We start from the raw sequence: 14,245 nt of genomic DNA on the forward strand, positions 1-14,245 counted from the left end.
ATATATACATTGTATGTGTGTGTATATGTGTGTGTATGTATGTGTGTGTGTATGTATAGTGAGAAAGTGTGAGAGTGCGCGTATAAAAATATATATACATTGTATGTGTGTGTATATGTGTGTGTATGTATGTGTGTGTGTATGTATAGTGAGAAAGTGTGAGAGTGCGCGTATAAAAATATATATACATTGTATGTGTGTGTATATGTGTGTGTATGTATGTGTGTGTGTATGTATAGTGAGAAAGTGTGAGAGTGCGCGTATAAAAATATATATACATTGTATGTGTGTGTATATGTGTGTGTATGTATGTGTGTGTATGTATATGTGTGTGTATGTATAGTGAGAAAGTGTGAGAGTGCGCGTATAAAAATATATATACATTGTATGTGTGTGTATATGTGTGTGTATGTATGTGTGTGTGTATGTATAGTGAGAAAGTGTGAGAGTGCGCGTATAAAAATATATATACATTGTATGTGTGTGTATATGTGTGTGTATGTATGTGTGTGTATGTATGTGTGTGTATGTATAGTGAGAAAGTGTGAGTGCGTATATAAATATATATACATGTGTGTGTGTATGTGTGTGTATGTATAGTGAGAAAGTGTGAGAGTGCGTATATAAATATATACGTGTGTGTGTATGTATATGTGTGTGTATGTATAGTGAGAAAGTGTGAGAGTGCGCGTATATAAATATATATACGTGTGTGTGTATGTATATGTGTGTATATGTATATGTGTGTGTATGTATAGTGAGAAAGTGTGAGTGTGTGTATATAAATATATACATGTGTGTGTGTATATGTGCGTGTGTATGTGCGTGTGTATGTGTCTCCGTATGTATATCTATGTATGTGTGTACATGTATATGTCTGTGTATACAGGTGTCTGTGTGTGTCTGTGTAAATGTCTGTGTGTGTGTATGTCTGTGGGCGTGTCCGTCCATGCGTATGTGTCTGTGTGCGTGTGTGTGTCCATCTGTGTGTGTGTGTTGTCTGTGTGTGTGTCCATCCGTGTGTATGTGTGTGTTTGTCTGTGTATGTGTGTGTCCCTTCATGTGTATGTGTGTGTGTCCGTGGGTCCGTCCATGCGTATGTGTGTGTCTGTGTGTCCATCCATGTGTATATGTGTGTATGCGTGTGTATGTGTGTGTGTGTGTGTCCGTGTGTCCGTCCATGTGTATGCGTGTGTATGTCTGTGTGTGTATGTCTCTGTGTGTCCGTGTGTCCGTCCATGTGTGTATGTGTGTGTCCGTGTGTCCGTCCATGTGTATGTGTGTGTATGTGTGTGTGTCCGTCCATGTGTATGCGTGTGTATGTCTGTGTGTGTATGTCTCTGTGTGTCCGTGTGTCCGTCCATGTGTGTATGTGTGTGTGTGTCCGTGTGTCCGTCCATGTGTATGTGTGAGTATGTGCGTGTAAGTCTGTGTGTCCCGCGCCCGCCCGCACCGCCGCAGCCCCGTGGAGCCGCCCGCGCCTTCCGGCGCCGTGACCCGGCAGTGACGCGGCTATGGCCGCCCGCTGAGGCGCGGAGCGCGGCCGAGCCCCGGCGGGGCGGAGCGGGGTGGGCGGTGGCTCCTCGGCGGTCGCGCTGCGTGGTTGGCGCTCCGGTGGAAGCGGGCTCGGCCGCGGGGCTGCGGGTGCCGCCGTGCCCCGGAGCGGGCGGGCTGAGCGGCGCTCTGTCCCCTCAGGCGCGGGAGCCGCCGCGCCCCAGCAGCGCCGGCCCGTCCCCGCGGCTCCGCGCCGCAGCGGCCGAAGATGAGGACTGTGCTCATGGTGGCGGAGAAGCCGTCCCTGGCGCAGTCCATCGCCAAGATCCTCTCGAGAGGTAGGGGAGGCGGGGCGGGTGCCCGTGCCCGCCGCTGTGCCGGCGGCGCTGGAAGCGCTCCGGAGGCGCGGCCGGAGCGCAGGGATGTGTGCGAGCTGCCGGGAGGTTCCCGAGTTTGCTGTCACTGCAGTGAGGGTGAGAAGCATCCTGGGCAGTGGCTGCGTTGTTTTGGGGCCGGAGCCTCCTGGGAACGGTGGCCTCGGACAGGTTGTAGTTCATAAAAGAACGGAGTGTCCCATCACGTTCTGATTATTTTTATGGGCTGGTGCCTGTTTAATCCAAGAATAAAGGAGTCTGGTTTTGGTATTTTGTGTAGCTCTAGTGTGCCTTAGAGCATACGGTGTCTGGAAAGTGCCAATCAAGTAGCAAGTTGCTGTTCTGAGATTTTTGAAGTTTTATAAATTATCTGGAAAATAAAATAAATTTATTGTAAGTGTGTGGTCTAGAAAACTAGCTGTATTTTTGTAAGGTTTCCTGGTGGGAGAGAAAGGCTGATGGAGATAATGGATATTTTAATTTGAACATGAAATATACTTTTTTAAAGGCCCAAATTGATACTTAATGAAATAAACATTTGATCAATGAGTAGAATTTTGTTATCAGGAAGACCCTAGCTGTAAGATCTGAGGAAAGGGGGATGTAATTTCACACAGAATAATTTGTTTCAATAGCCGTTTTTTTTTTACCTCATTGATATTTATGATCCTATTTTCACAGGGAACATGTCCTCTCGCAAGGGACTCAACGGTGCATGCTCTGTGCATGAGTACACTGGGTCCTTTTTAGGACAGAGTGCCCACTTCAAGATGACATCTGTGTGTGGTCACGTCATGACTTTGGATTTCATAGGTATTTGCCTGCTCATAAGATGTTTTAACTAATACTGCTTGTAGAACTGCCAAGTCCTTCAGAGAAAGCTAAGAGGTCCCTTGGTATACAGTAAAGCGAGATGTGTTAAGGTAGAAAATTTTCCATACAAATTTTGAAAGCCAAGTGTTTTGCAAAGCAAAGCTGTTTGTTTTTTAAATATGTCTTCAGAGCTCCACTTAATATACTTTTGCTTTTCAGGAAAATATAACAGCTGGGACAAAGTGGATCCAGCAGAACTTTTTAGCAAAGCTCCCACAGAAAAGAAAGAGGCTAATCCCAAACTGACCATGGTGAAGTTTTTACAGGTATTCTTTCTTTAGTTATGTTTTTCTGTGTTCCTAAATAAGAATTTCCTTCCCTGCAGGGAGTAGCTTTTTGTCACAGTTAGATCTATTTTATTAACATAGTATAAATAATATTTTATTTTTGCTGGTTCTTACACTGTCTGAAATCTTTGTTAAATTCACTTTTGCCATTGCCTTCTGAGTTTTTTGACTGTTGATATCCTGCTTCTCGGAATTGGAGCATTGGATGCAAGTTTAGCTTTAACAGCAAGTGCAAGGCACAGCTTATAAATGCCTTCTTTAAAATAAGTCTGTGTTGGTTACTGCTTACACTTCACATGCCCTGCTGAAACCAGAAAGAGAAATCTATAGGTAGGGAGGGGGAGGTGGTTTTTGAGTTGCTGAAGAACTGTGCTAATTTTTGTCACAGGTGGAGGGAAGAGGCTGTGATTTTATTGTCTTGTGGTTGGACTGCGATAAGGAAGGAGAAAACATCTGTTTTGAAGTAAGGTTTCCATTTTTAAGACTCACAATCCCATAATATATGTCTGACAAGACTGTCAATGCATTGTTTTATGAGTATACAGTAAAATTCAAACTAAAGTTGAATAGTTTTGAAGGCATGGAGGGCCTTGGTGGAAAAACTCACATGCTTTGAACTCTGTGGGAGTATAAATAAATTTCAGAGGTGTTGATCATCTCAGATGAGCAATCAGGTCTCTTAAATGTTAGAACATTCCAGTGCTTCGAGAATTGGTCTGTATTCCCCAGCTGGAGTGGTTATTTTTATGTCCTTATAAAACTTCATCTCAATTATCTTTGTTTATTAAGCAATTAGATGCTTTAGAGCACAGGAGCTGCTTGTAAGTGTAGGCTTACTGCAGAAATTTGGTCTCTGCACATAAAAGGCATAGAACTAAAACTTTGCTAAGATATTTTTTAACATCCTATTCCCAGAAGTCTACATGAAGAGTATTTGTTTGGGGGTTTCTTGTTTAGTTTAAAGAAACACGTTTTATCAAGTAATTGTTTTAAGTTCTTTACGTACCACTGTATTATTACTTATACCTTAGCAATAAGTAGAATAAACCCAGACAGAAACTGGTACATGTTCACCAAAAGGTGCTGCAGCTGCACTGGTGAATGTCTTTGCCCTTAGCCAAGAATACTGATTTGTTCCCAGCAGTTGCTGTATAGTAAATAAATCCTTCAGTTTTGTTAGTTCTTCATATGCTTTTGAGTGGATGGACAAATACTGCTCTGGCTTATCAGCTAATGTATTGGCATGACATTTTGCTGAATTAAGAAAGCAGTGACATAGAAACAAATACTTTGTGGAGAGTAGTTTTACCTTTAGAGAGGAAGCCTTTGTCTTTCAAATCCTCTTTAACTATGCTTCTGATTTTCCTTAGGTTCTTGATGCTGTTCTTCCTGTCATGAACAAAACCCGTGGCACGGAGAGGACGATTTACAGAGCTAAATTCAGTTCCATCACCGACACAGACATCTGCAATGCCATGAATCACTTGGGAGAGCCCAATCGCAATGAAGCTCTGTCCGTGGATGCCCGCCAGGAGCTGGATCTGAGGATTGGCTGTGCCTTCACAAGGTGACAGCACAGATTGCAGACGGTTTTGTGAAAGGTTCAGGAATGGCTCTGTGCCCTCATGATTTAACCCCAGCCAAGCCCCACACAGCCACTCACTGCCTCCCCACCCATGGGGTGAGGGGAGAGTGCTGGATGGGTAGAAGGGGGAAAACTCATGGCTTGAGATACAGACAGCTTAATAGGTAAAAAAAAGCTGCGCACACAAGCAAAGCAAAATAAGGAATTAATTCACCACTTCACAGGGGAAAGCAGGTGTTCAGCCATTCCCAGGAAAGCTGGGCTCCATCACCCGTTATGTTTATTTGGGAAAACAAACACCATCACTCTAAGTGTTCCCCCTTCCTCCTTATTCCCCCAGCTTTATATGCTGAGCATGATATCCCATGATCTGGAATATCCCTTTGGTCAGCTGGGATCAGCTGTCCTGGCTGTGTCCCCTCCCAGCTCCTTGTTAGGCAAAATGATTGTCTTAATTAGCTGTAAGAGATGATGTTTCTCAGAATGCTCTTTTCCTAATGCCTGAATGATTTTATAGATTACTCATATTTTGTTCGTGTATGATAATGAAAACGTCTGCTTTTCATGGGAATAAGGATATTAATGCATATGTTCCTTGTTTGTTTCCTCCCACCCCCCTCCACCCCCCCTTAGGTTCCAGACTAAATATTTTCAGGGAAAATATGGGAATTTAGACAGTTCTCTCATCTCCTTTGGGCCATGTCAGACCCCAACACTTGGATTCTGTGTTGAGAGGCATGACAAAATCCAGTCATTTAAGCCTGAGACTTACTGGGTGTTGCAAGCTAAAGTAAGTTTTACAGTACTTGTTTTTACAAAAGAAATGCATTTGTATTTTGTTCATTCATAAATTCGTAGCTGCTGACAAGAATTCACAATGCCTATAGTTTACTCATGTGTTCTCATTCTGTTCACATGTGTGTCACCACTCTCAAGAACAGATTCCAGGATGTCAGTTTTGTATTAAAGTGCTTATTGTCTGCTGCTTATAAAAATTCTTCAGTGCTAATCATCTAAGCTTAGATTCAGCCAAAAAGACTACTTAAAATGGTTCTCTTTTGTTCCCTGGGGTCCTTGGACTGACTGTTGTTAATTTGAATCCAGGAATTAATTAGCCTGCCAACAAACATTGGCATTGCTGAGTATTGGAATTTTAAAGCAAATAAAATGCTTGTTGTGTTAATTGGCAATTGAGTCCTCAGAGTACTTTGGCAGCTTAGAGCAGTTTTACAGCCTCGCTGCTGTCCAAGCTCTGAGAGCAAACCAACAGGGTTTTATGGCTTGTGATCACAAGACTTTTTTTCACACAAATAAGGAATGCATGGTAAAAGTTGCCGGTTTTGGATTTTAAAAGTAAAAAAAAAAGGTGAAATCTGGCATCTGCTGTCATCTATTGTGATGTGTCTTGTGTGTCATGCTAGGAAATACTTGGTGCTGTTTACAGAGGATTTTGTGCTCTCTCGTGTTAGTCGCTTCATACTAATTCTTGTACATGGGGCTTAAAACATGAGCTAGTTACAGTTTAATACAAATGATTGATTTTTGCTAAATCAAAATGGTAAACTTTGAATTTCTGCCTATTTCAGTCTTTACTGTTCCCAGCACTAAACAAGGACAGTATTTCAGTTCAGGGCAGGAATAGTTCTGGTCATTCCCCAGACCCCAGAACTCCAAGTGGTCCATCCTTCTCAAAAGCCCCTGTGAAAAAGAGCACAACTGTATGTTTGAGCACTGGTGTCCTGGTGCAGGTTTGTCCTAAATTTATCCTAACAAATCCTGTATGTCCTAGGATTTGCTTGCTGAACTCTTGTTGGGAATATACATTCTCACACTTTTAGGAGTAGAGTTGGGGAGAATGAATTAATTTTATCTTTATCCAATAGGTGAACCCTGAAAAAGAAAATTCTCTCACTTTAGATTGGGATAGAGTGAGGGTATTTGATCGTGAGGTTGCTCAAATGTTCCTGAATATAACAAAGATGGCAAAAGAAGCAAAGGTAAGAGTGTTTACCAAGTGTCAGTAGATCCATATTTCATATAAAGGAAATGCAATTTAATATTTCATTTGCTGCATATTGGGGCTTTTGATTGTTTTTGTTAAAGATTGTAGAATATCTGTATTTTGGTTTTTACTTTATTCATCTTGGTGTAAATGAGAATAAAAGGCAAGAGATTTTTTTTTTTTGTAGATCATATTATGCTGGTATGGTCATCTCAGCAGAAGCCTCCTCTTAGTACTGACTTTGGAAATGATCGTCATTCATGATAGGAACTCTTCATTGCTAAAGCTGCTAGGAAATACTGTTCAGATCTCTCCAGGCAGACCTCTTATTTTCCATGAGACATTGAATAAATTGGAATTTAATTGTGTGTAGGGCAATATTCCTGCAGTTAAATTTTTAATCATGTGTATGGTGCAGTCTTTATAGCCAATTAACTTATAACTCAGCTCTGTTCAATACTTGTTTGACAGTATGTTTGGATTTAAGTGCTTATAGACATCAAGGTTCAAAGACTGCTTGAAGCTTTTAAAAATTTGCATTCTTATAGTTACTGTTGCTTGGAATGAGCACTAAATCCTTGTAGCAGTGAAAGTATGTGCTGCTGAGGTAAGTGGGAAGTAAAGACAGCAGTAAGCTGCCTTGCTGTGTTCCCAGTTAGTTGTAGACCTGATCTAGTCCTGGCACAAAGGGACTCTAATTTTAGAACTTGATGAAATTATCTCCAGTCAGATTTTCTAAAGTAAAAATATGTTGGTGGTTACTGTTTTAAGAGGACGAAGCAGATATGGTAAGAATAGACAGTGGTAGGTATGATACATGTTTATAGGCATGAGTGAAATTATGCACTTACCAAATGTCAGAACTTTTACTGTGAAAATGCTGTTTTCTAGGTAGAATCTGTGAGTAAAAAAGAGAAGGTGAAACAGAGACCACTGGCTCTGAACACGGTAGAAATGCTACGAGTGGCCAGTGCTGCTTTAGGTAGGTACAAAATTCAGATTTTCACACTGTTTTAAAGCAAAATATTTCGGCGTCTCAAACAAAACAAATCATACATCATTTTGGGCAAAGGATCAAGTTTAGAAAGCTGCTTGTCAAAAGTGAAATGTTTGGTAAGATCAAGGTGACAAAAGTCTTACGGAAAAGACAAACCATAATTTATTTAAATACTTGGGTAAGGTGTGCACCCAGATGCAGCAAACCATAATCACAGGGATGTGTAGATGATTTTTGTTTTCTCCTGTCTCCTCTTAGGAATGGGTCCCCAACATGCCATGCAAATAGCAGAGCGTCTTTACACTCAGGGTTATATTAGCTACCCTCGAACAGAAACTACCCATTATCCAGAAAACTTTGACCTGAAAGGATGTTTGAGACAGCAAGCCAATAATCCTTACTGGGCAGAAACTGTGAGTACATGAAGCAAAAGCTGTACTATCATTCTCTAGTCTGTGTTTTAGACTAGATCTTGCTTGGTGTATTATGACCTGTAGGCCTTCAGAAACTTTAAATGGCTCTAGTTTCTTTTATTTATGTTGTATTGTTACGGATTTGATCTGAGTAAGCCATTTCTTTCTTCACCCAGGTAAAAGCACTGCTATCAGAAGGCATCAATCGTCCAAGGAAAGGCCATGATGCAGGAGACCATCCTCCCATCACCCCAATGAGAGCTGCAACAGAAGCAGAATTAGGTACAGGCAGATTCAGTAGTGTTGGGACACTGTGAGGAAATCAGTCGCTTGAGGTGTAAGGTGCCAGTTTCAAAATCACCGAGTTTCAACAGAAATTAAAATTATTTGAATGGCAGGAAGTGAAGAGAGAGAAAACTTGATCCTCACTGAAACTTCTGGTGACAGTGAAGTTCAGAGCTGCTTCAGCAATTGATCCTTGAGACTACAGTACTGCCAAGAAAAAGAAAACAGCTTAATGCCTACTTTTCTAGGAGAAATTTGTCCCAGAATAGTAGCTTCCAAGTACCGAAATTTTATTCTATTTTGTGGCTGAGGTGTTGTTTCTCCCCAGGTGGAGATGGGTGGCGACTGTACGAGTACATAACTCGGCACTTCATTGCCACTGTCAGTGCTGACTGCAAGTACCTACAAACCACCATTTCCTTCAGTATTGGCCCTGAAAGGTTTACCTGTGTCGGAAAGGTGGTAACTTCACCAGGTAAGACTAATCAGGAGTAAGTATTAGCTGCAGATTAATTTTTTTCCCCATTAATACACTGAATGGATATAAAAGTGAAGCTTTGGAAACAAGTGCAATTGTGAAGACTTTTTTGAGCTCTCAAAACCAGAGACCAAATCCTGTCCTAATTTTCACACTTCAGTTATGATAGAAAAAGTGTTATTTTTCTTGTAGTAGTCTCAAAGATTTAATGCCACATTTGCCAGTGTGAAGACCAGTCTTTTTACAGACAGTAAATGCCTTGTGGGGGATAAATTACACAAAGGCAGAAGTTTTTTCTTGGGCCTCTATAAAAAGAATGTAGCAGCACTACTGAGACTTTTATGGTAAACTGGCAAGTTGTTTGTTTCTTTACCTACAGGGTTCACAGAAATTATGCCATGGCACAGCATCCCATTAGAAGAGAGCCTTCCCCACTGTGAGAAAGGAGATCTTTTTCCGATTGGTGAAATAAAGTTGCTGGAAAAGCAAACCAGCCCTCCTGATTACCTGACAGAAGCAGAACTGATCACTCTGATGGAAAAGCATGGCATTGGTAGGAACTTGCTTAACTTACATTGTCCTGCAGTACATCCACCAAGAGTGCAGAGTGTGAACCACTCCTCTGCACCATCTGTCAGTAATGAGCTCTCAGTATCCATTTGGATATGTACAGTGATAATCTCTTCCCCTTCAAACCACCATGCCCGTAGCTCCCCTCAGGGGATGGTAGATTGTTTCTTCCCCCACATTCCTTTCCCTTTCTTATCCTTATTTTTAGTAGTTTCTGGTTTCTGGCCAAAGCAGTATCCTTTCATAACACATCCCTGTCACTTCTCTGTCAGAAAGAGCTGATGTGTGGAAGGAAGCACCTCCCCATTCTTAGGAATGATTTCTTGTCTTTACAGCTTGCTTTAGCTTTGCTCTCTTCAGTAATCCTTCTGTATCTTATTATACAATTTACCACAATTCTACTTTCCTTTATCAGTCTGACTTGTTTATTTTCTCATGAATTTGCCCAGTCAGAGCAAACACAGTCTCTTACTCTTTTTCCAGAGAAAGTAACTCTGAGAATAGGTGTCTTCCCAATAGTAATTCTTTGGAAGAGATGAAAAGATTAAGGTTAAAACATATGTTTCAGACTTCTCAGAATTGCAAAGGAACTACTAGAAAGAGAGAAGTTATTCACTGGAAGTAGGGTAATAGTAAGAAAGTATCTGAATTTAAGCAGTCTTAGGAGCCCTGTAATTTGACATTAAACCAGAGAATCCAGAAGTGGGTCATTTGATGAAAACTGTTTTGTTCAGGGTGGATCTGTTGTTTTCCTTTGTGTGGCAGGAACTGATGCCAGTATTCCAGTCCACATTAACAACATTTGCCAGCGAAACTATGTCACAGTGGAGAGTGGTCGAAGACTAAAGCCTACAAACCTTGGCATTGTTCTGGTTCATGGTTATTACAAAATAGGTCAGTTAAATGCTCTTCCCTTTCCATCCTTTTACCTTCCTTTCCCTTTACTATATCAATGGCTGTTGTCACTGTGTATGTAGCATTTCTGTCTCAAATAATGCTGATTTTGATGTCAGTTTATGTATTAACAGTTTCCTACATCCATTTTTGACCTTTCACTGCTGCTGTCTCTGGTTTTCTGTCAGATGCAGAATTGGTTCTTCCTACGATCCGCAGTGCTGTAGAGAAGCAACTCAACTTAATAGCTCTGGGTAAAGCAAATTATCATCAGGTCCTGGAGCACACCCTTGATATTTTCAAAAGGAAATTTCACTATTTTGTGGATTCTATTGCAGGTAAAACTTTCCACATGTGAAGTTCTCTGCAATTACTTAGTTGTTGCATAGAAAATACTTATATATTAGGCTCCATTCAGAGGTTAGGCTTTCTGAAAAGTTGTGCCAGGACTGCAAGTTTCTGGTCAAATTAATTTGATCTCCAAAGGGAGATGGACTGAATCATGTCTCCAAAACCCTACGTCAAGTTTATTTTGTGCCTGTGCAGTGGCGAGTTTTTGAAAATTTGAGATTAGCTGAACCTGTGTGTTTGTGCATGCTCAGTGCAAAATACTTTGTGTTTTAAAAGTCTTTGTAGACAAGGAAGAGCATTGTGAGTAAAATATTTTAAATCTCACTTCTTCACAGATCTGTAGATGATTTCATGCAAGGTTTCCTCTTAAGAACTGGAATTCTAACATAAATGTGATTATTCCTTTTGCAGGTATGGATGAACTGATGGAAGTGTCTTTTTCACCCTTGGCTGCCACAGGCAAACCCCTTTCCCGCTGTGGTAAATGCCATCGTTTCATGAAGTATATTCAGGTCCGTTTACCTCATACTTGGAATTTGAATTTCACTTGCTGGGGGACATTGAGTATAAACTTCTTTTCTAGTATTGAACTTGGGTTCAGATGTGGTTGTCATGAGTGCATTTCTAAAACAAAAAGGCTGATGGGGTTTTGCCTTGGGGAACAAACCAGAGAGCAGCTCTAGCTGGGTTTACCACAAGTTTTAAACTCCGTTGACCCTGCAGTTGCTCAGGAGATTCGTGTTCTGTTTCCAGGCCAAGCCAAGTCGCCTGCACTGCTCTCACTGTGATGACACCTACAGTCTCCCCCAGAACGGTACCATTAAACTCTACAAGGAGTTGCGCTGTCCCCTGGATGACTTTGAGCTGGTGCTATGGTCATCTGGATCCAGAGGAAAGAGCTATCCACTGTGTCCATACTGTTACAACCATCCTCCCTTCAGGGACATGAAAAAAGGTAGGAGTTCTGCAAACAGGCAGGTATGACCCTCACTTGAAATAAATTAGGTACAATCTAAACAATGTGCTTTATAGGAGTTTTAAAATCAGTGTTGCTTAGTATAAAGTGCTGTTCAAATTAGACTCTAGATCCCTAAACTTCACGTTAAACTTACTGACCAAAATTTATTAGTTAACAAATTTTTGAATTTTTTTTTTTCCATAAAACAAGTAAGAAAATAATTTACCTACCTGCACTGCAGGTGACCTTCACAACACTCAGCATGCAGTGAAAGACACCAAAATACTGATGCCTTGCAAATTTGAGTAGGCTTGGATAGGAGTATAAACAAAGAACAGGTCTTGGGAATGTTTTGATACTGAGATAAATGGTGTGTCAAAAGATGTTGAAGGATACAAGAGTGTTCCAGTGAACCACGGCACAAGAGGAGGTAGAAGTTGCAGTTAGTTTAGTAGCTGTGGGACTGAAACTTATTTAAAGTAGTGCACTGAAGCTTTTCCGCATCTTTTTATTACCATCTTTTAATTAAAAATATCTTGGACTAACAGTGAGTAGTTCGTGTATAAAATAGCAGTTAGGCAGGAGCCATACATTTAATTGAAAACGTAATTACTTTTCATCGGTAATCTGTCTAAACTGCCTGTACTGTACAGTGGCAGTATATGGCGAGTCTGAAAACCATTACAGAAAAATTTTTGAGCAGGGGATTATTCTGAAACTGTGAAGAGGTAAGTTGCCATTTTGGGAGCAGTTCCATTCTTTAGTGATTTAGAAAATCTCTAGTATACTCGAGTGTCTCTGGCTTCTGTGTCTCACTTCCTTCAAACTGGGTAGTGTGAGTAGTGAGATAAAGGGCGGTCTGGTTTCACTCCTCTTCCCCCAGGAATGGGCTGTAATGAGTGCACCCACCCCACGTGCCAGCACTCCCTTAGCATGCTTGGAATTGGGCAGTGCGTGGAGTGTGAGAACGGGGTTCTGGTGCTGGACTCGACGTCGGGTCCCAAGTGGAAGATGGCCTGCAACAAATGCAACGTGATCGTGCACTTCTTTGAGAACGCCCACAAGGTCCGAGTGTCGCCCGAGACCTGCGACTTGTGTGAGGCGGCGCTCGTGGACGTGGATTTTAACAAAGCCAAATCTCCCTTACCTGGCGACGAGACCCAGCATTCGGGCTGTGTGTTCTGTGATCCCGTGTTTCAGGATCTGGTGGAGCTGAAACACGCGGCCATGAGGCACCCCATGCACCGTGGGGGACAAGGGAAGAGGCAAGGGCGGGGAAGGGGCAAAGGTCGGAGACCTGGAGGAAGACTCAACCCAAAGAAACCCAAGGACAAAATGGCAGCTCTGGCTGCTTACTTTGTATGATGGCCACACAACAGGCGAATAAACTTGTTATAAAAATGTGTTTCTCTTTGAGTTAATTTTTAAGTATTTTTGATGTTTCACTGCTTTCGTGTTCTTAGAACAGTTAAACACCTTCGGTTGCTCACAAAACAAACTATTCTGGATGATCTGTTAGTAACTGAGTAAGCCTTAAAGCTTTTAATTGGGATTCATTGATACAATTAGAGCTCACAAACAGTAGGGAGACTCAGGAAGTCTACCTGGACTTATAACTGTGGCTAAAAGAAAGGAAGTGGAATTTGTCTCTTCTTGTAATTTCTGGGGCCTTTGTCAGCCATGCAAGTGCCAGGAATATTAGAACTGATTAAGATCAGTGCTATGCTGCCATAGTGTTTAAGTGTGGCATGAGACTTGCTTCATCTGACTTTGAATCTTCAAAAATAAGAAATGATTAGTAGCTGTCAGATTTTTAAATTACATCTGCAATAGCAAGAGCACTACTTCAAGACTGTCATTCTGCTGCATAAGTGAATAATGCCAACAGACATACAAAATGGAAATTACAATGTGAAGGGGAATATCTGCCTTGAGCGGTGATTCCCAAATTATGGCCTGTGCAGACAAGTTAGTGTCTCATGGTCAATGGGGCCCAGTTGAATGAGACTTCCTGCTGCTGCTGGAAGACAGATTGAGTATCCATGCTGGTTTTTTCCTCTGTGGTCACACAGCAGATCATATCTGACAAAATACACTTTGTCCTGTCTGTTCCCTGCATTGTCATTTCAGTGTTGGTGAGTTTTGTTGTCAAAAGGAGGGTGTCCTCATGCTTTCATGTGCAGCTGTATCTAACCACTGTGGCACTGGATGCCACATTGCAAAATCTCATTGTACAAATATATGATACTCTCTCCTTTCCTTCCATGTGCTTATGGCTGAGTGTGTCTGGTCAAGTACAGTTTGTGTCACTTATAGCCCCAAAACAGTTTCAGCACTCATGGTCAGATGGGAGGTGCAAAGGCTGCTGCATTTCAACACAGAATGTGCAGAGTGACCTGATACGGGATGCACTGGCAACAGAGAGGAAAGACATGTCCCTACAAAGGTAATTTACAACTCTGCTGTTTTAATTGGCACAGTGTGTGCATTTACTGAACGAGAGAGCACAGCCAAATACCACAGCACCAAGCCTGTTCCTCTGATCAAATGTTTGTTTATACAGTTACAACTCAAACATGAACTATGTTTTAACAGTACTGCTTAGAAGATCCAGCCATAGGTAGAAGGGGGTTTTTTCTGTAGTTCTTTTTAGCTCTTTCTGGTACAAGCAGGCTGGAGCAAAT

The 14,245-nt window shown here is 41.6% G+C and overlaps 1 protein-coding gene across 1 annotated transcript; it reads left to right on the plus strand.

The window, feature by feature from the left end:
- Nucleotides 1-1,586: 1,586 nt before the first annotated feature.
- Nucleotides 1,587-12,966, plus strand: TOP3B (DNA topoisomerase III beta). Its single transcript, XM_048323083.1, has 17 exons — nucleotides 1,587-1,832; nucleotides 2,550-2,681; nucleotides 2,901-3,007; nucleotides 3,417-3,491; nucleotides 4,399-4,595; nucleotides 5,247-5,403; nucleotides 6,497-6,610; nucleotides 7,507-7,597; nucleotides 7,871-8,025; nucleotides 8,202-8,307; nucleotides 8,639-8,785; nucleotides 9,168-9,341; nucleotides 10,124-10,252; nucleotides 10,441-10,590; nucleotides 11,015-11,115; nucleotides 11,357-11,558; nucleotides 12,445-12,966. Exons 1-17 carry the CDS (start codon nucleotides 1,763-1,765, stop codon nucleotides 12,924-12,926), a joined length of 2,589 nt encoding a protein of 862 aa, XP_048179040.1. The 5' UTR covers nucleotides 1,587-1,762; the 3' UTR covers nucleotides 12,927-12,966.
- The last annotated feature ends 1,279 nt before the right edge of the window (nucleotides 12,967-14,245 follow it).

This window comes from Corvus hawaiiensis, chromosome 18 (genome assembly GCF_020740725.1).
Source record: "Corvus hawaiiensis isolate bCorHaw1 chromosome 18, bCorHaw1.pri.cur, whole genome shotgun sequence".
NCBI classification, from domain to species: Eukaryota; Metazoa; Chordata; class Aves; order Passeriformes; family Corvidae; genus Corvus; species Corvus hawaiiensis.

What these genes read in the sequence shown, in the direction of transcription:
- TOP3B (XM_048323083.1), top strand. Translation starts at nt 1,763, where the DNA reads ATGAGGACTGTGCTCATGGTGGCGGAGAAGCCGTCCCTGGCGCAGTCC. An exon ending in CGCCAAGATCCTCTCGAGAG is followed by an intron (nt 1,833 to 2,549) that starts GTAGGGGAGGCG and finishes CTATTTTCACAG; the next exon opens with GGAACATGTCCTCTCGCAAG. An exon ending in TGCAACAGAAGCAGAATTAG is followed by an intron (nt 8,308 to 8,638) that starts GTACAGGCAGAT and finishes GTTTCTCCCCAG; the next exon opens with GTGGAGATGGGTGGCGACTG.